This window comes from Zootoca vivipara, chromosome 7 (assembly GCF_965207765.1).
Source record: "Zootoca vivipara chromosome 7, rZooViv2.hap1.1, whole genome shotgun sequence".
In the NCBI taxonomy this organism is placed as follows: Eukaryota; Metazoa; Chordata; class Lepidosauria; order Squamata; family Lacertidae; genus Zootoca; species Zootoca vivipara.
The window spans coordinates 73016001-73043362 of NC_142590.1; the positions used below are offsets into that span (position 1 = coordinate 73016001).

General features: G+C 43.0%; 1 protein-coding gene across 2 annotated transcripts in view; it reads right to left on the reverse strand.

Annotated features, from left to right (window-relative positions):
* Positions 1-1158: 1158 nt before the first annotated feature.
* Positions 1159-27362, reverse strand: part of ZHX3 (zinc fingers and homeoboxes 3) — a 45707-nt gene continuing 19503 nt past the window's right edge. The window contains exons 2-4 of one of the 2 annotated variants that reach the window (XM_035122999.3): positions 22589-22695; positions 5567-8516; positions 1159-4118 (exon numbers count right to left, since the gene is read on the reverse strand). In XM_035122999.3, the coding sequence (XP_034978890.3) occupies positions 4108-4118; positions 5567-8369 (2814 nt within the window). In that variant the 5' untranslated portion in view covers positions 8370-8516; positions 22589-22695 and the 3' untranslated portion in view covers positions 1159-4107. The remainder of the gene's footprint in view (positions 4119-5566; positions 8517-22588; positions 22696-27362) is intronic. The other variant, XM_035123000.3, reaches the window with a different exon arrangement.

A 27362-nucleotide genomic window follows, 5' to 3' on the forward strand; every position in this document is an offset into this window, starting at 1 on the left:
TCAAGAGTTGGAACTTCTTACTTACTAGAAAACCTGTGCAAAATTGTGGCGATGCTTCTTGTTACATGAAACACAGCTGTGAAACCACTGGGGAGATCAACTAAAACTCTACGGTTTTGCTAGAGAGAGGAAGCAAGAGGATGCAATAGTCATTGCTCATAGCATCCTCTCTTTGGAATCAGTCCTGTCTTGCAAACTCAAATTAAGGTACTGAATATGGCTTTAAATTGGGAACAGGTCAGCAAGTCAAGTATGACATGCAGGTCCCAATTATGCTCCTCTGTCCACATTTGCTCTGGAGAGAGGGAGTTGTGTGCCCCCATTGGAATCCACATGCCCAAAGCTAGTCAGTCGTTGGATCAGACACGGATGTGGTAGGAACCACCATGAACTGTGCGTTCAACTGATCCATGCTATATGACTGCACTGCAGACTGCTACAGCCACGCGGCTGGTGCCTGCAATGTTTTAGGAGTGTTGTTGGTGTGTGACTGTTGCACACACCAGGGATGCTCTGCCACAGTTCCAGCCTAAATGATCATTTAAATTAAATACCTACTTAGAAGAAGAAGAGAAAAAGAGTTTGGATTTGATATCCCGCTTTATCACTACCCGAAGGAGTCTCAAAGTAGCTAACAATCTCCTTTCCCCTCCTCCCCCACAACAGACACCCTGTGAGGTGGGTGGGGCTGAGAGACTTCAGAGACGTGTGACTAGCCCAAGGTCCCCCAGCAGCTGCATGTGGAGGAGCGGAGACGCGAACCCGGTTCCCCAGATTACGAGTCTACCGCTCTTAACCACTACACCACACTGGCTCTCGTTAGTTACAAGCTAACGGGAGTCCACTGAAGTTGCAGGTCTGCAAACCATAAACCTGAACTCAAGGCTTGCAAACCAAGTACATCATAGAAATGTCTGATCTGCTATTAAACTTGGTTACTCTAATCGTACACCCAGTTACGTGGAACTGGGTCTCTCTGACATCCTGCTTTCTGAGTAAGGATGTTGAACATCGCAGCCTTAGGAATCCCTTCATCCTGCCATCCTTAGGTAGACCTCAAGACACCCACTTCAAATTTGATGCCAAGTCCTTTTAACTGCACACAGAAATATTTTTCCCTCTTAAGAGCAGAGTGAGATTTCCAATTACACAGCAATCTGTACATGTACATTTTTAATATTGATGCTATGCATAAAATAACTGCATATATGTACTGTATATGTGTATACTTAAAACAAACCTGTATGTATGTAGACATAGAAAAGCAAGGATATAGACTGCCAAGAACTGTTTCTGTGCCACTCCCATTGAAGTGAATGAGGTTGCTCTTTCATTTGAGAGCTTGGCTTCATTCCCATTCACTCTGATAGCAGTGGCCTACAATCTCCTTTGAAGACTGTACCCTAAGAAAATTACCCACATTTGTTCTCTGAAGGCATTGCAGTAAAAGGAAGCTACAATATTTCAGTCAAAACTCATTGCATAAACTTTCCCTGGATCCAGGCCGCTTGCTTCTAAAGTAAACCATAAACAGGCCTGGCCATGCCATCAGTAGGTTCTAGCAGCTATCCCACACAGTTTCTCAAAAGAGCTATGGAAGTGCTAATAGGGTCATAAGGCTTCTCTCGTGTGAAAGCAGAAACTCCAGCAAATCTATCTACATCTTAAGAGTAGGTTCCTGTGTTTGAAGCTCCGTTGCAAGCTAGCTGGGCTCCTTTTCCTACTTGAGCATAAAGAGCAGAAGCTGAACTCACAAGACCTCTTTCATGGAAATATCTTTGAGCCATAGATGGCCTTCAGGTATGATACTGAAGGGGAGAGCCATGAGTCACACTTTGGACCTTACAGCAGAAGCAGAAAGATGAGGCCTTTTCTTTTAATTTGTGGATTGCTGCTTAATATACGCGGAGCTTGCGAACCTGCACATCCCCCCCCCCCGGTGCTAAAGTATCTCCTATTGTGTGCAAAAATATTTTGTATGGAGAAGGGTAGAACCAGGGCGGGATGGAGGGGGAGTTGTAGAATCAGGCTGGAAGGCACGGTTTTCACAAAAACATGATACAAAGGGAAAGGGTTAAGAGGACACCGCCCCCCTCCTCACATGATGAGCTGTCACTTCAAATTGTAGCATCAGTGGTTGCGTTGTGAAAAAGATCCAAACTAAGAATCCAAGAACTCCACGCAATGTGTGCATTTCCGCCTTCAGATTCGCACGCAGCTGAATTCTTAGACTGAAAAATACCATGTTGTGTTTTAGGGGGCTTGGACAACACACACAAACTTGTGATTTAAAGGCTCAAGATACAGTCATGTTTGTTGGAAAATAATTCATGATGACACGATAGCCACAAGCTAACAAAATTTAGGTGGAATGAAGTATCACACAAAGACAACCTTTCTGAACCAGAGACTTGAGATATACTCAGTACAGCAGCCTTCAATCAACACAGTGCCCCTCTAGATGTTCTGAGAGGACCATTCCGATGATCCCTGCCCATCTGGAGCCGACAGTAGTCCAAAACATCTAGGGGAACTAGGTTGGGGGTGGCTGCAACATAGGTGCAGTAAGAGAGCTGGGATTGTCTCCAGTGCTACCTCTGGAGAAGATACCTGAGGTGGTTCTAAGGAAGGGAAGACTTCCCTATAACCACTCAGTATAACAGTTACTTAGTGCCACCAAACTGACTCACTTAAATAAACGTTTTCAGCCACTACAAATAAACCCCAGCACATTAAATTACAATTTTTCCATACTATTAAAATAATTAAATAAAATACTTAAAAAACAACAAGAGGCCAAGACTTGGGTAGGTAGCGGGAGAAGCACACCTACTATAACTTTGTATGTGCAATTAAGATAGCGCAAAGCTGCCTAACCAAAAGAAAGAAAGAAAAGAAAGCAGCAGCTCATAAATGGCTAGGAAGTCTGGGAGAAATGGCAAAAGTTTCCAACAGATCATCCCTCTGAAATAAGGTATGGGATAAAGCACAATTCTGGTCCAAACACAGAGGTAGGGGAGGGGTATGCAAAATGTGACGATTGCCTACTAAATGCTTTCATGGCCATTTCTCCCCCTCTTATAGTCTTCTTAATAAAAAAAATTAAGTTTGCTTACTTTAAACAAGGGATCTGGATTAAGATGTGTTTTAAAAGTGCATTGATTCATATACTTGCAGATTAATTCAAGTACTGTAATAGATTCTGCTGCAGAAAAGTCTCACATTGTTTGTCATTAAAAGATGAATGAATGACAGATGCCAGAGTTTGGGGTCATCGTTGTCGTCGTTGTCTCTCCCCCCCCCCTCCAAGATTTCCACCCTACTGGCATGCAGCAACACATGCCAAATGGGATGCCCAATTAGAATGGCTGTAATCTGCCATATTCTTATTATCCTGGCTTTGTGCACAAAAACTAGGAATAATGCTCACCAGAGCTGTCTCTAAACCACGCACATGATTAGCAGCACAACCCTATGTCAACTCAGAAGTTCCATAGAGTTCAATGGGACTTGCTCCCTGGTGAGTGGGTGCCAGTTGCAGCTTTTATTTCCATACCTAGAGATTCAATGGTGAAAGGATGTCTGTCTCTTTCTGTATATGCAATGATTCAGCCTTCAGAGAACAAACACTGAAAGATTATGAATGTATTATGCCAATGATAGTCCAGTTTTACGAAACAATAACGTTTAACACAATGCCCCAGATTCATGATCCTGTTTGCAGGCCACTCGGTAATATAAGAAAAACCGTTTCCATACCAATAGGAAGTTTGAAAGAAATCGTCCACTGGAAAACAAAACCGGAGAATCTATTTGAGAGAGGGGAAATTTTTGCCACTGTGGCGGTTCTGCTCCTATGCTTGATGAGGCAGCAGACTGCTAGTCTAAAACTAAACATACAAAAATGAGCCCCTTCCCACACACAAAAATAAGGTCTTCTTGAGTAATCAGTTCCCTCTTGCTTAACTCCCCAATGTGCTTTACAAAAGTATGATCTTGGCATTATGGCAGTGTTTCCTCAGGACCTTCAGAGATTCAGAATGAGGCCCACAGCTGCTGAGTCTTCACAAAGTTAGCAGCAGATCCTTCAGAGGAGGCAGGGCTGGTTCACTCCATTTCTGAAAACAACACACAGGAGTGTCAAAATGCACTCTACAATACTGAAAGAATAAGCAGGGGGGGGGGGAACGACGACCCACAAAGTCATTATGACCTCAGCTATTTTGAGAAGGAAGTGTTGTTTTGGTTTTTTTGAGAACTGCTTTAGAATGCCTGCCCAATGCTACCAGTCTGTGTGCTTAAGAAGTTGCTCTTTACCTGCCTATCTTCCGACCTTATCTGTATTATGTAGCTCCCTTTCATTTCCCCTCCTCTCACTTTTCTACCTGTAACAGACCAGAACTCCCCTCTCCTGAACAATGCAGTCTTAAAACACAGGAAGCTGAGTCAGGCCACTGAACCATCTAGCTCAGGCATCCCCAAACTCGGCCCTCCAGCTTTTTTGGAACTACAATTCCCATCATCCCTGACCACTGGTCCTGTTAGCTAGGGATGATGGGAGTTGTAGTCCCAAAACAGCTGGAGGGCCGAGTTTGGGGATGCCTGATCTAGCTCAATACTGTCAAAACTCACTGGCAGCAGCTCTCCAGGGTTTCAGACAGGAGTCTCTCCACAGCCATACCTGGAGATGCCAGGGATTGACACTGACACCTTCCACTCTGCCACTGGGCTATGGCCCCTTTACCATTTCGGAACATAGGAATCTGCCCTATCTAGACCATTGCTTGTGTAGTTCAGTACTGTCTAAACCAGGGGTCCCCAGACTTACTGGCGTTTGGGCCGGTTCCCACCGCGCCGATCGCGCGACGGGCCGGAGGACGGGGGAGCGCGCGCCTGTGTGGGCCGGCTTAATGGCGCGGCGGCGCGCTTCCAGGGTGGAAAAAGCGCCAAAAATCTGTTGTGCGCATGCGTATGGGCCTCCCCCGACCCGGAAGTGCACCAGAAATGACCTCTTCCGGGTCGGGAGAGGCCCATACGCATGCGCACAAAGGATTTTTGGCGCTTTTTTCCCGACCCGGAAGAGCGCTGCCGCGCTGTGCGCGGTAGCAGCGGGCGGCGGCGGTGGGCGGCGGGGGTCGTCGCGGGCCGGATTGGCAGGCCAATTGGGCCGCATCCGGCCCCCGGGCCGTAGTCTGGGGACCCCTGGTCTAAACTGACTGCCAGTGGTTCTCAGGGGTGTCAGATGCCTTGGAGATGCCAGGGAGTTAACTAGAGACTTCACCTGCATGCAGAGCAGATGCTCTATCACTGAACAATGGCCCTTGCTGCGCATTATGACTGAAATTCCCTTCCAGGACATTGATGTGCCATCATCTCACACACACACCCCAAATCTCTCTCAGCCCTCCATTTCTGTGAAATCTTTAGCCCCCTGTAAAAAGGGGGAGGGAAGCGATTTCCTACTGAAGTTTAATCTGATCATCAACACTTGTTTGTTTAAACCACTTTTTAATGCTGAAAGGTGAAGGGCCAAATTAGCAGAAACAGTTAAGATGAAATCACTTACCAAAGTGAACTGCAGGCAGATGACTCTCCGGATCTCCAAGCTCAGAGCTGCCGTCTTGACCTCCAGGCTCCCAGGATTCACTGTTCTCAGAAACCTCAGAAAAGGCATCAACTGTCCCTTTTTTACTGCTGGCTGGCTCACCAACACTTGAGGACTGATCTTCACTGCCTGTGTCTGACACTCCCCTGTTTTCTTCATCTAGCCTTTCGGCAAACCACAGCCTGATCTGTTGAGTGGTCATCTGAGTTCTCTCACACAGACCTGGGAGGTCATCTTCACAAAGCACCTTGTTCTTTTGGAAATAGTCCTGCAGGACTACCCTGCTGGCCTCACTGGAGGTCGATAGATCTTTAGGAAAGATACCATGCTTATAGTTCTCATACCACCTCAAATTTCCATTTTTTAAACCATAGCGACTATCTCCAAACCATCGAATCACCTCAGTCCTGGGAAGTCCTGTATGAGAACATATTTGGTCATATTGTTCATTTGTCGGTCGCTGGGTCTGCACAAAGAGCTGCTTGAGCAAATGTCTCTGCTGAGCAGTCTTTTTAGAACTTAGCTTGGGCTTCTGGGGCTTCTCTCTTTGGATATCTTCACTCAAGCCTAGCACCTCACTTTTGCCATTCGACTCAGTCACCTTAAAGTTCTTAAGGTTGATTTTTATAGGGGTTACTTTGCGCACTCCTGGCGTTTGAGAGCTGGTGGCTGCATCCAATGAGCCATTTTCACTGGAAGCTTTCAAGTCGTCCGAGGAGCCCTCATCTTCTCCAGAGTCGTCTTCGGCGTCATCGTCCCCCTGTTGCTGTGCGTCTTTGATCACCTGCCGTTTCCTCCGCTCCGAGAACCAGCTGTCAATCTCTCTCCTCGTCATTTTGGTTTCGCTCCTCAGGCGGTCCACTTCCTCCTCTGGAGGAGAGGGATTTTGTGCAAAGCTGCTTTCCAATGCTCTGAGCTGCTCAGGAGCCCTCTCTTTATATTTTGTAGCGGAGAAATCGGGTGTCTGATGCCAGGATTGCCGACGGGCTGGGGTGTGAACAGCAGGTGTTGCTGCCAACGTGGAAGTTAATTCTGGGGTTGCTTTGGGAGAAGAGGTGAAGGTAATTTCAGGCACAGAATCTATTATTATTGTGTTATCTCCAGCATGTATAGCTTTGCCACCTCTTATGTTCCTGCAATGGTACCTCCTATCACTAAACCATTTTCGAACTTCCCTTGTACTAAGGCCTGTGATTTTTGTAAGCCGCTCCACTTCACCATGTCCAGGAAACTGGTTTTTACAGAAACTGTCTTTCAATGCAGAGAGCTGCTCGTAAGACTTCTTATTTTTATATATACTGGGATCCAAGAATGCCTGTGAAGTTATAGTTGGGCAAGCAGTGAGCTGCGATGGAGCAGCACTCACCACTTTCACAGGGGACGAAGTGCTAGAAACGGACACAGTGGCTGGCGGCTTTGCTATCTGAGTCTTTGGAATGGATGTGGCTGCTATTGCAAGAGATGAGGTTGTCCCTTGAAGTCCATTTGATATTATTGGTTGCGTAACCAATACACCACCTGCTCCTTCGGGTTTCCCAACAGAATGGCCAGGTAAACTGGCCTGAATGAGATGCTGAACACTACCGGGGCTTGCAACTAGGGGTGTATTTAACACTGTAATGGTGGACTGGGGTATGGACTGAATCACAGTGTTAAACATTTTCTTCCGTGCATCTTCTATCTCCTCCGGTGACCAACTGATACCCTGCTTTAACCTCTGGGCGGTAAACCAAATCTTCAGCTGTTCTTCTGGGTACTTGGTCACAACAGTCAAATAGCAAAGCTCAGCTTTGGTAGGGTAAGGGAACTTATGGAAAGAGTTTTTCAGAAAGCTATTAGAGTCCATTGTTGCATTGTATGTTGGGATACTGCTCAGGGGAATCATAACCTTGGGAAGGGATTTTGATGTGGGTAGCTGCTGGTGAAGTTGTTGTTGTTGTTGCTGCTGCTGCTGCTGCTGTTGTTGCTGCTGCTGCTGCAGCTGCACAAATTGAGTGATGCCTGCCTGCAAAACAGGTACATTTCCTATTATTGAGCCATTGACAACATGTGTTGGTTTAACTGTTCCTGTTGATGATTGGTTCACTGGCACCGGTCCATTGGTGAATGGCTGCTCGCCAACTTTTTTCTCCAGATCCTTGACTGGTTTACTAGATACGTTTTCTTTCAGCGTGTGGATTTTTTTCACTTCTGGTTTCGTTTTCATTATCTTCATAATGGGTGTTTTGGTAATGATAATCTCAGCTTGGCTGTCTTGACCTTCCTCAGGGAGGTCCCCCAGAAGGTCCTGGCTGCTGCTGCTGGTATCTCCAATGGTTTGCTCCACAATCACGTGCTTGCCTTGTTTCACGACATTCCAGATTAAGCCAGTTTCCCCAATGTGGCACTCTGCGTTGTGGCAAGAAAGCTCTTTGTGACTCTTGACCAGGAAACTGCACTGCACACACACAAAGGACGGGCCTTTGCTAAAGTCTATGTGCTCAGAATCAAGGTGACCAAGGAACTCATTAATGTCTCGAGAGCCAAAATTGCAATACATACATCTGTAAGTATCACCATCTAAGATACCACTATGTCCATTGGACAACAGCCCATTTTTGTGATTATTGTGAACAACAGTGTCACTAATAGGCAGAGTTGCAGGAGTTACAGACTGTTGAGATCCTTCATGATCAACTCCAACAGAGTCTGGTTGTGACTCCTGCAGTGCCAGTGTTTTTGGTGGTATCATGCAAGGCGTTGTGGATTTCCTTTTGCTGGCCATTTTTACAACCAGTGAAGATAATAAAAGATTAGAGGGCAGGTGCTACTTTTTGAGACTGCTTTGCAGGCTATATTCCTGAAAATCCATGATGCCCAGAAAAATGTCTGTGTCAGGAGTCTTGACAACCATTTAAGTCGGCCATTGAATCTGAGGAAACAAAAAGAATAGCATATCAGCAAAATAGTGTGCTAAACATTTTCACCAGCACAACCGCAGGCTGTTTATTACTCAGTTATATACTGTGTTGCATATACATCATAAGATAGTTAACTAAGAAACAGTATTTCAGTTGGTCAACTGAGAAACTGAAAGCAGTTGTCTTTACAGAGCTAAGGAGAGACAGATATGTTGGCCGCACATCATGGCATAGCTGATATTTTGGAGCAAACACAACCTACAATATAGGAAAGATTTAAAGTGACCCAAATTAAAGCTGTCATGGGGGTATTATAATTTTGATTCTCCTCTACCCACCCCTCCAGGTAATGATGACTATATCTGTTTTCATTAAAGTACAATGCAGTTTTTAAATCTAAACAAAAGATGGAATAATAGTGAAAGTTTGATTTTCAGTGGGTCTGGTCTACTCAGAGTATGACTAATATTGGATATCATCCATGGAGTGTGATTAATCTAATGAATTGCATTAGATGTATGAAAAATCACTATAAGACTGGCCAGCCAAGTGTACAAGCAGGAACCATCAATGCTGGAACCAAAAACAATTCCAGAAACTGGTGCTGCAGAGATTATACATGCCGGTTTTTGTAGCAAATGCAGGTCACAAAGACACCTTTATTTTAAAAGGAGGAAAACACTTCTTGTTCTGTTGATATGTCTGACACATTACTCAACGAAGCAGGACAAATTTGGTGATAAGCCACAGGTTTCTCGCACAAACACTAGCAGAAGCAAACTTATAGAACCTCATACAGTGGTACCTCGACATACGGATGCCTTGACTTCCGAAGGTTTCGACTTACGAAGTCGACAACCCCGGAATTCTTTTCGCCGCGTGTGTGTTCTGCGCCTGTGCAGAAGTGGTGCGTGCGGTCCGCGCATGCACAGAAGCGCAAAATCGCGCTTTGCACATGCGCAAAACGGGTGCTTCGACATCCGAAAACCTCGACTTGCGAAGAGTGCCGCGGAACGGATCGTCTTCATAAGTCGAGGTACCACTGTATGCCTATTAGGGTGGAAGAGATTTACACTAGAAGGAATAAGTACATGGGGGGTGGGGGGGGAGATGCTTGACAGCTGAGCAAAGTCAACATACACAAGCTGAAAATTAGAAAAAGGGTTTCCCTAGCCCATTTTCCAGACTGTATGGACATGAACATAATTAAACTGCACTGGATATATCCATAGGAATAACTAAAGAGGGCTTTGCCCGATTCCCACAATGTTCATACATGTACAGTGGTACCTCTGGTTGTGGACGGGATCCGTTCCAGAGGTCCGGTCGAATCCCAAGGTTTCCGCAACCTGAGGACCACTTCTGCGCATGCGGCGAAACCCAGTAAAATACTTCCGGGTTTGCCGCGTGCGCATCCCGAAGTTTACGTAACCAGAGGGTTACGTAAATGGAGGTTCGACTGTATTCAGAATAGAAAGACATAATGCAGTTTCTATACCCTTAAGAGAATCACTTTTGGTGATGCAAAGTGGATACACCCCAGAATTCTCCCAAACTTCGCCTCCTGCAAGACAATCACCCATGCTCCTTGTGGTGGGTAGAGGCACCTTTGCAAAGGAAGAGCGGACCCTTATGGCACTTTCACACAAACAAGCTGTGCAGGAATTCAGACATGACTCCAACTTGGAAAGGGTCCATTACTCTGATGGTTGGGATAGATATACAAAAACACAGAGCTACCTTGTGCAGAAACTGACCCACTACTGTCTACTTGGAATGTTTTCCAAGATTCCAGACAGTGGCCCTTGGCCTTACCACTCTGGGTTCTTTTTCACTGGAAATGCAAGGGATTGAAACCCCCGATCGAAATAACCCTGTGATGTGGTCAAGGGTCTTCTCCATATGGGTTGTAAAGTGGCAAGATTTAAGAAAGCCCCACAGTGAAAGAAAGAAAGAAAGAAAGAAAGAAAGAAAGAGGAATTAAATAACATTCTAGTTTGCTAAACCAGAGTTACTGATTGACTAAATATTCCTTAAGTTCTTTAGCGCTTCATGAAGGCTGGATCTCCACAATGAAAAGCAGTGATGAGTGTGTCATTTACAGAACAACTGCAGGGAAAGCTGCTTTGATTCGGCTGAACCACTAAAAAGGCGAAATCTGGAATACTGTGGCAGCCTGACCTTATTCCCAGAGGAAAAAAGTTAATGTTTGCTCGGCCCTCGCATGTAAAGTTAGCTGGAGTTTAAGCACAGTGACAACACACCAGACAAAATGTAATTGAAGGGACTGTTTGTACATTTCTTTTCCCCCTAGAACAGTTATATAAGCACTATGCAGAAGGCTGGTGCACACTTGCATCTGCAACTTGAGTTGCGTACTGAGCAGACCACAGGATGTCTTCGATTACTAAGCAAACGGGCCTCGTGTATTTACAAGTTGCAAAAGAGCCAAGCTCAGGAGCAACACTTCTTATTTCACATCACAGCAGGTTAGGCTCAATTTCTAAATTTTCAGAATTTGTTCATTTAAACACGAGTGCGTGACGCTGTCATAAAATGAGCCAAGACCACCATATGCTCCAGCACGGTCTTGTATGACAACAGCTCTTCAGTGTATCGGGGAGACAGTTCCTCCTCATCACTTGCAAGCTATGATCCTTTTAACTGGAGGTCCCAAGGCTTGAATCATAGAACTGTAGAGCTGGGAGGGACCCCCAGGGTCATCTAGTCCAACCCCCCACAATGCAGGAATCTTCACTAAAGCATCCATGACAGACGGCCATCCAACCTCTGCTTGAAAACACCCAAGGAAGGAGAGTCCAACACCTTGCAAGGGAGTATATTCCACTGTTGAACAGCTCTTACAGTCAGAAAGTTCTTTCTGATGTTTAGTCAGAATCTCCTTTCTTGTATCTTAAATCCACTGGTTTGGGCCCTACCCTCCACAGCAGGGAGGAATCTGGGACCTTTCACATGTAAAAAAAATAAAAAATGCTGTATCCATTTCCTATGGCCTCTTCTCCAAAATAAACAACTTGAAACTGCTTTAACCAGTGCCAATTTATATTACATATTGTTTTCCTACAGTAAAAGCATCACAATTGCTCAGAAATATTTCAAACCTTTCTTACTTTATTTTTAAGTTTGGCAATTTCACTAATTGTTCACTAAACTTAACCATCCAGGGGTCCTTTACCTTTACCTTACCTAATATTTTTTCTCTCCAATTTTTACCTAGTTTTAAAGAAAGTTTATGTTTAATGTTGTTGTTTGTACTTTTATATAGGCTTTGGGGTTGGGCAGTTTCAGCCCCTATCCTGTCCCAAATTCTAATCTCACTAAAATAATCTTATTTAATAACAGCAGTTACGTTCAGATGGTGTTAGCCATTGCGTACTATGATTTTCTTTATATTCTAGGAAGGTTAAAATTTCATTTTTTTAAAACCCACTTAACATCACACCTACTAACTGTTACACTTTGAGACAGCTAAGTTGAAAGGGGGGGGGGGTATAAGTAAAGTACCATAAGATCTTTTAAGAAACAATATTAGAGGTCCTCTAAGATGTACCATCCCTACAGAGCTCATGGCTGTCTTACAGCTGATGCTACCCAAGTTATTTTGATGGCCTTGAGCACTTATTAAGGAAAGCACAACTCTGGGTAAGTAGAATTTATCTATACATTAATGTAATTAAGTTTTAAATAAGTACCGCTAGGTAAGAGCGCCCCAGTCCTTTTTGGCTGGCTTGTAAATGGCCTGTTTTCATATAATTAATAAAGGCAGGCTTGTTAATGCGAAACATTCAGTCTGGTCAATGCCAAAGTCTACATTTAGAAGATTAAAAGTGTGATCCTCACCCAAGGCTTGCTTAGCAACCAAAACTGAACATGTGCCATGTTTGAGCATAGATTCTTAAGACCACTGAATACTCAATAAGGCTTTCCTTTTATTGAGCTTTCAGTACCAGTTTACCTACACAACTAGGGTGGGAGAATATTAAGCTAAGAGCAGTTAAGACATGAGTGATCAAGTCCTCTGACCTCCGAATATGGATGCATGTGTACTAAGTAATAACCCCAGAAGCTAATGGTGTACAGTGCCAACAGCATCCACAGGTAGCTTTTGGTGACAGCTTGCTTGGCACACTCATTGCCATGCTAGTGGGAACTGGCACAGATGGCAAAGGCAGATTCCCTGCAGCATCCATAAACAGCTGGACCCATATCTTGTGAAAAGTTTACTTCTGCTGGGACTATATGGAAGGCATGTCCAAATATAGACTGTGTATGAGTGGGTTAGCATTGTACCCTCCCATGAGGTGGTAAGGAAGCCACATTCTTCAGCCTTTTAAATGCGTTTGTGGGAGGGGGTTTATTATTTTGTTGTTTTTCTTTTAACTATTTATTTGTGCTTTTACCTTGCCTCTTTATCTTGTGAACCACCCTGAGATCTTATGATGAAGGGCAGTATATAAATCTAATAAATAAAATCAAATAAATTATCAGTATCAAGCTGGTTAAAGTTATAATTACATTATAATAATTACACAAATATAGGCAGGCATGTGGGCCGAGAAATTCATTGTAACCTTAATTTTTAAAAACAAACTATGATGAAGTGCTGCTTTCAAACAACATCCAATTAAAGGGACACAAACACTTTCCAGGTGCCTGCTAAATGAGTCATAATTTTGACACAAATGCTTTCATGTCATTAAAAAAATCCCAAGGCAACTTATGACAACATTAAAAAAAAAACACCTGCAAAAAACCCCCAACAAAATTCACAGACTAGAACAAAGATAAACACAGCAGCACAGCTAGATTAAGTGGGGGAATGGCACAATTTAAGAGGTCGGGTTGAGGCTTCAAACTGCAGCCCTAAGACATGGAATGTCCTCAGACGTTTCCTATCACCTGCACCCAGGTTTGAAAGTGGAAAGGCCTGGTGCACATGCAAACTTGGCACATATGCATCTTTAGATCACAGCATTGATAAACATGTCTCCGAGCTGGTTGGATCACTGTTTGCTAATACAGAGAACCATTAACAGCAGAGAACCATTTCCACATTGATTTATCTGCTCATGAATCTTTATATTACAAAGATTTGGGGGTGCACTTCAGGAGAAGCTTCCAATTTACCTGGAGCCACTGGCACACCTGTTCAGCTGTCACCAACCCACATAAACTGAGTATGCTAGAACACGTCCAATAATCCTCTGAAACTGTGCTTTGCAGAGGGAAGATAGGTAAAGGATTTTTTCATCCAAATGCATTTCACAAAGTTTCTTCATCAATTTTCTTGCTTTTAAGAATATGGAGACTGTAGAAATTCTACACAGACTGCGCCACTTTCAAAGACTCGAAACTTTTAAATAAGAATCCACTTCTGTGTCCTTATTCATTACTCTTACTACAATATTTCTGCAATGCCTGAAGATTTGCTCTGGGCCCTATGTAGGAGCTCAAATATTAAGTACTAAGAAGGGGAGACCAATCATGGGCAAGAGATGCAGCTTTGCACACTTACATCCAGACATCTGAGGATGCTTCTAGCAAGTAAGGCAATAACATTTCTCTTGCATTGGTATTTGGCTCTTGCCAAACTGTTGTGCAGCTGTTCCACCACTCAACTTAATTATCCCTTGATCTACCAACTGAACATGCTGCCAGGGTGATCAGGTGGTGAAGGGCTGGAATCTTAACATTGTTTCAGGCCAAAAACTAAACTGAAAAATAATAATGTTGATGAGCAAACTAAGGCCTAACAACACAACACAAGCTTGGACAATCTCCTATATGGCGACAGCTCCTTCTTTGTTCAAACATTTTATCTGCTCTCAGAGAGCTAAGGGCTTCCAGTTTGAAGAATCGAGAAATTACATCAGGAGAGAAGCAGGAGGAATAAGCAATCAAGTGGCGAGCCTAACTGAACTGCAATTTTTAGATACCCCATAAGAGTGAATGCGGAACACACTTCATAAAGTTATGAACCTTCAGTTCATTAAGAGCATCTCAGAACCTGAATTACAGGTTGAAAGGGACAAAGTGGCTAAGAAGCAGATCAGATTAAAAAAACAAAACAAGCAGTGCAGATACTAGGTGAATCTTGGAGGCTATGTACATTCCTAAAAGCAACACCTTCCTGCAGTAGACAACTATTTGTCTGCTCTTCTTCATATGACAAAAGCAAGCACTGCAAACAGAGGAACAGCCTGGTTGTTCCAGTGGACCAACAGATGGGTCAGCCCAGTGCAAATGGAACTTCGGCAAGGAGCTGGGTTCGAATCTCAGGACCTGAGCAGGTTACTTGCAAGAATCACCACAACATTCACATGTTTCAAGAGAGTCACACCACAACATTAGACCCATGTCCTTTGGGGAGAAGCACACTAACAAGTAAGCTGTATATTCTATAGAAAGAATCAGAGAATATCCTGCACTGGCTCAAAAGCATGATTTCCATTTGATATTGGTTGATAAAAATCTGAGGTTTACTAGAGTTCTGGATTATCTTCATCTCTAAAAGCTGGTGCAGCAAAACTGATAGAACATTTTTTTTTGTCTGGTATGGTTTCAAATTGGATGGCTGTGTGTTGAAATTCCTGCCTTTCAGGGTGTTGGACTAGATGACCCTTGGGGTCCCTTCCAACAGTTCTATGATGCTCTGCAATGCAAAAAGAGATGAGGGACCAATTTCCAAATTACACTCATTTCAAGCTCACCTTGAGATGTGGGGGGGGGGAGAGAGAAAGACATTGAAAAAAAGATGTATTTACTCTATAAAACATACTTCTTCTGCTATGTCACCATTACAACCATTTAAAGGAGCCAATGTATGTGATATAATTGCTGTGTGCAGGCAATTCCTCCCAGCTCTGTTAAAAACTCATGGTACACGTGGCCTCCATCAGCCTTCTCTCTGTGAAATGGGGGCAGTAATACCGGCATATATTTGCTTTTTTAAGGATTACTGAAAAATATGGTGGGAGCCCTGAGCACTTGGGCTGCTAATCAGGGGGCCCACCCAAAACAAGCAAATCACCCACTAAGAAGAAAGAAAGAAAGAATGTTTGTATAATACTATCAAAATGTAAACACTGGAACTGCTGCCATTTTAATCTGTAAAACAGCCCCACGTAGTTTGCATCAGTATCAAGAATGGCTCTATTGTGCCCATCCTTCAATTGTGCTTTGTTGCCTGGCTTTCAAAACGCTTGGATGGTTTATGGGCACAGAAAGACCAGTTGTGTGAATGATCGCATTCATTTCCCAAACCAGGGCAGAACGGAGATTTGTTTATTTTTTTAATCTGGATCAAACTGTTGAGAGATGCGTTTTGTCCAATTGGGCCATGCAGCATAAATATTAAGGAGCCGCTCGCATCTATTTGCTCTCATTAAATCATTTCTTTGTAGAGCACAATATGAAAGTAGCAAATTTCCTGCTATATTTCAGTTTTCTTCCATTTGCCTAGATCTGTGATTGCATCTCTCTGTGGGACTACCCTTGAGGTTGGTTTGGAGGATGCAACTGGTTCAGTGGTCCAGCATCCTGTTCTCACCGGCCAATCAGATGCCTATGTAAGCAGGACCTGAATGCTAGAGCACTCTTCCCTCCTGTGGTTTCTGAAAGGCAACTTTGATGCAACTTCTGGTTTAGAACAAGTACTGTTTTAATGCAGAGGCTCTCGGGAATTGGGGTAGACCCAATGTTCTTTCCCTCCATCCAACTTTTATCTCAAAACTTCACCACTGCTTACAGTATTCTATACCTTTTGCTATTGGCATTTGATTTGGTAATTCGCCCTTCCAACCTACAACCAGGTACAGGGTTACAAAGCTTAGGTTAACAAACACTCTCTGAACAAGTGCTCTGCATCTCTTATTGCTGCCTCCCACCCACCCTCCCTTAAAAAAAAATCTGCTGTGATACTTTTCTTTGCTCACAATCAGTTTCAAGTTTCAGAACATTGAAGATAAGCAATAGCAAAAATCCAGGTGACTCAGGTAGCGGCAGGCTTTTATAACACTGATCAAATGAGAGGAAAATCTTGATAGCAGCATTAAAACTAATTCCTTCTGTGGAGATGCACAAGAAGCTTAGTGAGTTCAGAAGAAAGAATTTTGGGCTAGAACTTCATAGCCAACTTAAGATCTTTTAATTTGCATTCTCCATGCCAGAAATTTCACATGAGGCAACAGGGGCATTCATTGCCAAATCCTAGCATCCGCCACATTCATGGAAATTAGTCACATTTTAAATGCAAATTACACATACCAATTATTAGTGGGCATTCATTAACTGCACCCGCTTTGTATATATCACACCACAGAGGTTTGAAGCGGAAGGTCTGGTATACCCAAGTTAGAAAAGTTTGAATACTTTCTGCAAAATGTTGAGATGGGGAAAAACAAAAGAGCCCGTTCTTATTCTGAATGCATGCACAACTTATTTCTGTTGTATTTCATGCTACAGTTAGCTGAAATGACTATGTCAAATCTAATTGGGGGAGGGAGAGAACTGTCCTCTTAGAAAATATCAATTATTTCCCCCTCTTTTTCTTAAGAGCTTGGTTTCAATGCAACTTCATTGGAGCCGAACACTTTTTCAGCTTTCTGAATATGCTGGTTTGCAGCTCTGAGTTGTTCTGCTCACTGAACTGGCTCATTCTTTTAGCAGAACAAACTGTTCCATGTTGAAGTAGGATTTGGCACTGTGTTAACAAAAGAGTCCCCCCTCTACTTTTGACAGCATTCTGCCAAAGACCTAGTGCATTTCCAGTGCCAAGATACAAAAGGTCAGAAGGGGTCAAGCCAAACAACGGGTATATGCTCCAGCATGTGTTGCAGACAGCAAAGAGAATTGAGAGGGGGAACAACTGTACCCCCTTTTTTCAGAATAGCTATTGAGGCAGAACAAGAAAAGTATCACCTGTGAACCTTAAAGCATTTTCTGGTTTGCGGAAGATCAGCATGGCATAGAAAAGATAATTTAATCCCAGTTTCAGCTATACAAGCTTCTTTCTGGGGTTGAGATGTGTGCCTGCCTCAAGCTGGGGAGATTTTAAGTAACCCGAGAGTTTTGAATGGGTTGGTTCTGTCCAGTGTTACCAAATATTCTTTGCCATTGCTCTCATCTCCCGCTTGGGATTTAATGAACTCTGGCAATGAGCTACTCTCTGTAAATCACAAGCAGTGATAAAACTGAATATTACCTTATGAGAAACAAAGTCAACTTCCAACATGTACAACAGTAAATTCATTTACTCAAGTCCTGAGAATATGGGATGATGCTCAGAGTCAAGCTCCATTATTCAGAACATGCTGAACATCGGGAAGGAATAGCTTGGGATCCTTCAGCTATCAGCTTCTTGGTTTTTTAAAAACAGCGCATGAAGATAACTCTATTTTTTCCTAAGATACCAGTTGTTCTCTCACCCCCCTTAAGCTGGAAAAGAAAAGCACAGGCACAGGTGGGGAGCATGGATATTGCATCAATGTGACACTAAGTCAGGTTTTATAAACTATAGTAAATATACTATATTCAGAAGAAAACCATGGAGACACATGCTTCCAATATCAGGGGAATAGATGGGACATGTGCTATACAGTCAGCACAGATGGACAAGCATTGCACAGATTTACATGTATATGAAAAATAATAATAATAATAATTAAGAAGTATTTTTTGGCTGTAAAGGCTGGTTCTGGAACCGAAAATAAATCTGATCTAATCTAAAGGGTATTGTTTTAAGAGTCTTTGGGTGGTATGCAACTACCATATCCAATGAGCACAATAATGTCTGCTTGTGCAATGGGACTTCCCCGCTCTCCTCCCTCCATACCTTTTACCAATCTGCCCCAGAGGGTTGGGAAAACCCCTAGAACAGCTTTAGAGGTTGCACCGGGGGAGAGGTCCACTGTGCAAGCAGAAATCCTTGCACTGACGTAAAGTTCACATAACACTGCACTGAATACAACCTTCTTTTGCTAGGTGATCTCATTCATTTGGCTTACCTTGCTCACTTAGTGTAAAATGAGCATACCTAATTTCTTATGAAATATGGGAGGCTTGCTCTCTGAAGAAGCTCCCTCTCCTAACAAGCAACTTGTCTACTGGGAAAAAGTTGTTATTTACTTTTTGCATTTATATACCACCTTTCCTCTGAGGAGCTCAAGGTGCTGTACATATGTAGTTCTCCTCCTCTCCATTTTATCCTCACAACAACCCTGTGAGGAAGGTTAGACTGAGGGGCAGTGGCTGGCCCAAGGTCAGCCAGTGCGTTTCATGGCTGATCGGGGATTTGCAGCTTTTGCCGGTAAATTTTGCTTCCCACAGCAGACATATCCTTGGAAGGGCTTAATACTGAATGCAAACAACTGATATAAAACAAATGAAAGTGCAGGTGTGTAGCTGGAGGTCACCAAGACTGTTTGCACCTGAAGCGAGGATTTCTTTTCCCATAAGAGAAACACACAACAAGACAGGAAGTGTCAGATGGGAGTGTAGCAGAGATACAATATCAAGCCATACAGAATCCCAAAATGCAACCACTGCATCTGTAAGATTTGGAGGCTGCTTGGGGAGGGAGTTAGATAACCAAATAATGCCCAGAGAAAACCAACCCTGCCTGTTAGTACTGCCACCAGCCTTGAAAAGCCACCCCCCCCAAAAAAAATCTGAGTCAGGGAACACTCAGATCTGTTTGCAGACACCCTTTGGGATTCAGCCAGGCAATAGACAATGATCCACTCCTTGCCTTCCAAGCCCCCAAGGTACTCAGTAGCGATGACCAAGCAAAGCAGGCAGGTGCCAGAGCTTATAGTAAGAAGCCACACCAATAAAGACAAATGCTTTATTAAGAGACAGCAAAGACAACCCTTTTATACTAAAGTTCTGGTTTAAGAAAAGAAATACCCTTTCGAAATTTCAGGTACAGACCAAAACTACTTGCCTCATCCTAACGCCAACCATTACAGTCACAGGAGCACCAGCAAACAGCATCCAGACAAACACGGTTACATAGCAACATGATCCTTCATCTGAATGTGGCTCCAAAACCAAGTCAATGGCCAGGTTTTTTATATACCAAAAGGCCTAGACACAGGAGGGTAGATTGCTATATTTCCCTTTAGCCAATCAAAGCCTAGGGCCTATTTTCCTCAGCGCTAGAAGGTGTACATGCTGGAAGACGATGCAGCTGCAGCTTCTAAGTTGATTTTTGCACCACCGCTATGACCTTGAGCAGTCTTTCAGTCGATGATTCACACAGGTGGTAGATTAAATGATAAACTGGAGCTTTCCCTTTGGAAATACTATAATCAGAATCCCAAGTAAAAAGCCATTAAAATAAACCAAAGATAATTGGGGGGGGGAATACAATATAAACACATTTGAAGCATTTAGTGGGCAAGAAAAATCACATACACCCAAAAAAGCAGCAGGCATGCTCTGCAATTCTAAGCTTGTTTACTCAGAAGTGAGTCCCACTGGATTCAATGTTGTTTATTCTCAGGTTAAGTGCATAAAAGCGGGATGCGGGTGGCGCTGTGGCCTAAATCACTGAGCCTAGTGCTTGCTGATTGGAAGGTTGGTGGTTCGAATCCCCGCAATGGGGTGAACTTCCGTTGCTCGGTCCCAGCTCCTGCCCACCTAGCAGTTCAAAAGCATGTCAAAGTGCAAGTAGATAAATAGGTGCCACTCCGGTGGGAAGGTAAACGGCGTTTCTGTGCACTGGCCACACGACCCGGAAAAACTGTCTGCAGACAAACGTCAGCTCCCTAGGCCAGTAAAGCAAGATGAGCGTCGCAATCCCAGAGTCGTTTGCGACTGGACTTACCTAACTGTCAGGGGTCCTTTACCTTTACCTTTTACTAAGTGCATAAAACATCTTCTGATTTTTTTAAAATAAAAAACCAACACCTTCAAATACTATCAAAAATGGGAGGTGGGGGAGAGACAGAGCCTGTTCATATTTCCCCAGGAAGATAATTTCATAACTGGGGTTCCTCCAGTGCATCTTAAAAGGAGAAATTACCTTTGTACAGGAGAGGAAAGAAGGGGAAATAGGCAGCATCACATTTACCAGTTTCAGATACTTTCTCTCCTTTCCATTCAACTCTCCTCCTCCCCCCCTCCAGTCCCATGACTTGTCTGAGGGTGAGTTAAAGGCGAGGAGACATAGCAGGGGGCACAACAACAGCAAAAGCAGCAGCCTAATTTTCAGCTAGTTGATAACTTTAGATGAAATACGTGGAGATTCTCTCATTACATAATAATAATTCTCAAATATTGGAATATACCCACTATAAAAGGGAGGGGGGGATCACATATAGCATGAACGCTGATATACTGCAATATTTGTGTGCATTTCACTTGTGTAGTACTGTATAGTATATTTCACTGGTGCAGCAAAGGGGAGGACATCTCCTGCACTTTTTCCATAGAAGGAACGATGCTATCATCTGCAGGAGCTGCAATTGCCAGCATTGTGAGTTTGGCTGAGGGTGGGAGGGTTGGAATATAGAACATGCTGTGTTCATTCCTTTACTGGCAATAACCTTTGCTGTGCTGTTTAAAAAGACATTTAACTGTCTGTTCTTTACATTAAATTTATGTTAGAAACTAACACAGTTATCCAACAGTCTGTTTTAAACAGTTCAAATGAGCCTGACTGGCATCTGAAATGGCAGCTTGTGCACGGCAGGATACAGTACTTTAGTGTTCATGTTTTTTTCCAGTTCTCCAGCAGTTGAGCAGGTAGGTCACTTGGTATATATAGCTCTGTCCTCCAACCAGGGATGCAAGGAACTGTCAATTTTGGTTCACGCCATTTCTCATTGTCCCTAGTTTAAATTTGCTTTGCCACATATCCACATCATTTTGCAATTCTAAAAAAATCCTCAGAAAAATTCTTTAGCATTCTGAGTAAATTTCCCTAATGTACACATCTTTCTATTCAATATACACATTTTTGAAAGCCAATTTTACCCGTACAGTCTAATCTCTACTTACCACCGCCTCTTCTTACAGTCATTCCAAGAAGTAACCAGCGGGTTTGCCACCGTTTGCGCATGCGCAGGAGTGGGCAATCGCCGCCCGCACTTGCGCACAATGGCGCCTCTCCCAGCAACCCGTTTCGACCTCCGGACGGACTTCCGGAACAGATTATGGTTGCAAATAGAGGTTCCACTGTATTTTTGTATGTTATTTCCACTGATGCATTTTTATGCACATTTTTACCCTGGTTTGTGCATTTTAGTACACTTCTTTTTTAAGCTGCAGAACTACACTGCAAAATTCAGAAAAATGTGAATTTTGAAGGACGGTTGCATTTCAGTTTGCATCTTTTTTCAGAAAGTGTGAACTGCATTTAAATGCAAACTGAAATGAATTTCTCACACTCCTAGACGAAGGCCAATATGCTAAACACAACACTATATCTCTCTCTTCCAGGAGTGCCAGCTTGGCCACACAACCATGGGTGCCTAGGTCTGTGGTTGCCATGCAACATGCATGGCCCTGGCACCGAAATTTGTGGGTGCCCAGCCCCTTCATAGGGAATTTTGTTGATGCTCAGGCACCCAGGGAGTTGACAGCTATGCTCCCTTCTATGAACTGATACAACACTCAACCAAACCATGTTTGATTTTTGGATTTACAGCTCATAGTTTGCCTGGAAGAGACAAATCATGAGCCCAGGTTTGGGCAACATACTAAGCCAAATCATGGCTGAGATCACAGCGCTACAGCAGCAGAAGGTCCAGGGAAGGAGTACAGTGGCTGTGATCGCCTCTCCAGGAACCCTTGATGCTTACATATCCATGCTAAGTCTATGACTGCAGCTGAGACTGGGCATTATGCTATAGTGCTGCTGTGATGTGGGTATGCATACACCGTGGCCTACATTTTTGAACTCTCTTTAGGGGCATGGCTATAGGGCTGGTGTCATAATGAGCTCATGCTCCAAAGTCTTTACTGCTGCATCACTGGCATACATGACCTTTACATTAAAAGGCTGCAATGACCCCTATGTATGAGTAAAAAGTAAAAAAACACCAAGACCAATGCATACCTGAAAAAATGTCAATGTTTTCTTAATGCATCACTTTGCATTTCCTTCTCTTTCCTTTTAGGCATCATAAGATATTTTGTCCTGACAGCTGCAATCCCGATTTAGCCCTGGAAGTATTAAAGAGACCGTGATTGCATCAGTAAATTTATAGGCAACTTTTTAAGAGCATGCACTAAGTTCTGCCAATTTCAATGAAACTGAAATGAACCACCAAGACCCTCAGGATAAAATACGTTTGAAAAAATCAGGCACATCCCTGCAGCCCCTTGGAATATTCATTCATAGGATACTTTGAGGCAGACAAATCTATTTTTTTACAGACGCATGCAGTCTAGCCCTCCTGGTTGGGACTGCATCACTTCAGGATACTGGAGGTGGGAGAAGAAAGAATGCTTCAATAAAAAACACAAATCCCAGCATATTAAAAAGAGAAAGAGAAAGAGAAGCATCCTAGCCTAAGAATCAGAGTTTGTTTCATCCGTTCTGAGGTTCTGTCCTCCTCTTTTTCCCCCTACTGCAGCCTCCAGGAATCCATCTTTTTATCATGGCATGACCAATAGTTTTTTTTTTCTTGCAACTATCCATTATGAATGATATTGTTAGTAAATACCTTTAGACCCACAGTAGCAAGCAATCCTGAGTACAACAAACAGGCCATATTCATAACCCATGTTGTAAACTGCAATCTCTAACACTAAGCCAATTTTATTTGAAAGCAAAACTAAACTCAGTATAAGTCTTCTCCAGGTAGGGCTGGGAATGTCCCACTGGAAACCATAAAGATCTGCTGCCAGTCAGTGTAGACAATTCTAAGTTAGAATGGTTCTGACTTGGTACATGGCAGCTACCTATGTTCCTATGTAGGGGGAATGTGGAATCTCATCCATGTAGTGCTAAACTATGGTTGTGAATGAAGACTACTGGAGTTTCATTTTACCATGATGGCCCATTACCTTTCACAGATAATTCATTTGGGAGCATCCAGAAAAAATTAAAATGAATAAGCATTAATCACTCAGATACTGATCAGCAGCAGCACAGTGTCATCTGTGTGCTAAAGGTTCCAAATGCCACAATCAACTAGCCAGGAAATTGTTTAGAGAAGCAATCACAACCACCAAACCAACACCGTTACAACCAATGGCTATATATAGGTCTTCCGCTTGACTTTCCACTATAGGCTTCCCCTCTTCAAAGTGGCAAGTCAATTCTATCTGTTCAGAACTGGTAAATTGCTTAAAACAGTTTCCTTTAAAAGATTGAGGCTAAACTCAAAGACAGATGTATAACCAAATGTAAAACTCACACACACAAAAGAATGCACACAATACAGGGAAAGAAACCTTTAAGATAAATTAATTTCTTTTCAGAAAAATCCACGATGTAATAAAATGAAAAGAAGAAAACAACCAGCTTGATCTGATCTGAAGAAGTGTGCATGCACACAAAAGCTCATACCAAAGAAAACTTAGTTGGTCTCTAAGGTGCTATTGGAAGGGGAAAAAATTGTTTTTGTTTTAGCTTTACTTCAAACTTCCAAAATTAATACACCTGCCAGAATATTGAGATTTTTGTCCATTCTAAAGGTTGAAGAAAGGGACTGGGAAAGATTCTTGTTTGAAAACCTGTATATTTGCTGCCAGGAATGAGGAACCTGCAGTGACAGTCAGTGTTGTGGGGAGGGGCTTCCCTCTCAGCATCACAGTCACTGCAGCTTACCTGGACAGGGCTGGGTACGGCAGGGTGGCAGTCAGGTCAGGGTGAATTTGCACAAATTTGCACAAATTCACCAGGTGAATTCGCACAAATTCACCAGCAGGAGCATTGGCTGGGCTCTGTTGGTGCATCTTTGCAACTCCAACCTCTTTATAACCCTGCCCTGCCCCAGCCCTGCAGTGGTGTCCATGTCAGCTAACTCAATGATTTCTCCATTCCGCACTAGTCAATCCTGGGAATATATGGCTCTCCAGATGTTCCTAGACTACAGTTCCCATCATCCCTAACTACTGGCCACGATGTCTGGGGCTGCTGGGAGCTGGAGTCCAAGAGCATGGGGAAGTTTGCATAGGATTCTCATTCCCGAGGCAACTGGTCTGCCTAGTTTATTATTGTTGTAGACTCAGTATAAGTCAACTTCTTAGAAATTCTCCCATCCAAGCACCAACCACACCCAGTCTTACTTATTTTCAGCATCATGTCGCTTCTGTTCAAACAGCAACACATGATACTCATGCTTTGCCTCTTGTTGGAAAAATTGATGGGCTAAAGGACTGTTGCAGTGGTTTCAAGTACTTCCAGTGACTGCGCACAAGCTGCAGTTGCCGTAATAAAACTTACATCTGTACAAATTTTAAAAGTTAAACCTCTTAATTGACAATGGACACCAGATGTCCTTGTAGGAAATGAGAGGTTCTTAGTTGTGTCACTAAGAGGCAGGGATGGCAGAGAAATTCAAATCAGTTCACATTAAAAGACAATATGCAAACCAAAACAAAGCCATCCTCCAAAAGTTGCACTTCTTCGAATTTCACAACTCAGATCATCACCCGAGTAGTATGTTCAAAAATGCATCTGCTAGGGTAAACCATCTATAAAATGCACATTAGTGAAAACAACTTACAAAAATGCATATTAGTGAAAAGTGCTTGCAAAAACGTGCATATTGGGTAAAATTACATTTTAAATGTGCACGTTAGGCAAATTTTGCAGACAAATTATCATGAGCACCCCTTTTAAACAAACAAACAAAATGATTGATGTGGAGAACTAATCTTAAGATTCGAAAAATGACAAATGGAGAGAAACAGAAACCAACACTTTTGCCCATCCCTAATAAGTACAGACATCCAGGCAACAGCCCCCCATGCTGCCAGCTATGTGCTATACTGTGTAACTGGAACACACATTGTGAGAAGCAGTAGGGTGTTGGAAATGGCTCAAGAAAGGTGTCTTTCCCCAGGAGAGACCCCTGCACTAATCCTAAGAAATCGGGGCACACAGATTGTGTACTGTACTATATATACACTGTCCTAAAGGCCACATGGACCAACAAGAAACCAGTGTGGGCTAAATTGGCCTACAAACCAGGCCTGGAATCCAGGCATCAGATGTATCCAAAGAGTCCAATTAATTCCCCCCAAATTACTGCTGTCTATATCTGTCTTCCGGATAGCGGTACACATAATGATTGCTCTGAGACAGGGAAATTATAGCAGTGTTTCCAACAGCAAACAAGTGAAATGTGCACATCGTACAACTTTATCAAAGGAACACAGACTCATTCAGTATTCCATGAAGTGTGAACATGGATGCTTAAAGACCTGAACATTCATATATTATGCCATGTGTTTGTTGCAGGAGGCAGCGATGTAACACAAGGGTTTTCTCAAGTAGTGTCAGTGTTAACACACAACAGCACCCTTAGCACGGGTTGATTCCCAGAAACATTTTGTATAGAAAAATAACTACTCTTCTGCGAACAAATGCCAGCTCCCTCGGCCTGAAGCAAGATGAGCGTTGCACCCCATAGTCAAGTTTGACTGGACTCAACCAATCAGGGGTCCTTTACCTTTATCATTATTATCATTGCTGCCTAAGTGCTGGTGTTACGGTGCTCCAAAAATATTCCAATAATATCCATTTCAGAAACAGCTTACTAACTAGGAGGTGAGGAAGAGGGAGGCAGAATGAGGACAGAAGCTAGTTAGGTAAAGGACACCTGGACAGTTAAGTCCAGTCAAATTGAACTGTGGTGAAGCTAGTTAATCAATATATTGTATAGTGGCCTAGAAGTACCAAGGATTATTCTTACAAAATTATTGTGAAGCATTAAAGGAACAAAAAATGGAGTGGATTCTGGTGGCCAAATGCCACATGGTAAGCTGCTTGCAAATATTACTGCGTGGGTCAGGATGCTAGCTGGTTAGCATGAACAACAAACTTACAAAAGATATAAATGGGAATAAAAATCAAAGCTCTCTCAAACACAACCCTGGTTAAACTCAGCATAAGAATATTTGTAAAATATAATAAAACTATGTGTAAATATTTATAAATTGCCACCCCTCCAAAGTTGCCAGTAAAATGAAAGCATGGCAGCAGTTGTCTGGACTGAAGGGACAGAGGCCACAATGCAGTCTCAGATACTTTAGAGCAAGTTTATCTAAGCAGCTATCCCATGTCTCCACAAACAAGAGCAAAAAAAGGAGAGTGTTTTTAAAAGTAGAGTGGATGGAAAAATGCATCTTACCACTTTTTCAGGTGTTTCAACAGCTTACAAACTCACTCAGCCCCTTTTCCTTTTCTTTATTAGTCTTAATTTCTATCCTTAAGAGCCAAAATGCCTTTCTGCATCAAACCTCTGCAGGGAATGTATCGATGCCACTATTCCTGTGGTTCCCCCCCCCCCACCTCAGCTGTGACTCTCACAATATTTAACCCAGCTCCATACGCAGGATTCCAACACCTTTCGGTAACTATAACAGCAGAATGTGGTTTGTGACGTCACAGCAGACGCTACAAAGGCTCATTCAGGTTTTCCAGCCTACAGTCATTCTTCCATGTTTTGGTTAATCAGAAGGCGCCCAAGCCCACATTTCTGTACTGTATTAGCTCGCAGATAAAGATGAGATATACTAGAAAGTCTGGCTCCCACAACAAGACAGTAACTATTTGAAGCTTGCATCTTAAAGTTTCCAGGTAAAAAGAGTCTACAAAACATATATTCTTGTTATTGTTTATGGGGTTAAGATTTCAAACACACTTTGGAAAGCGA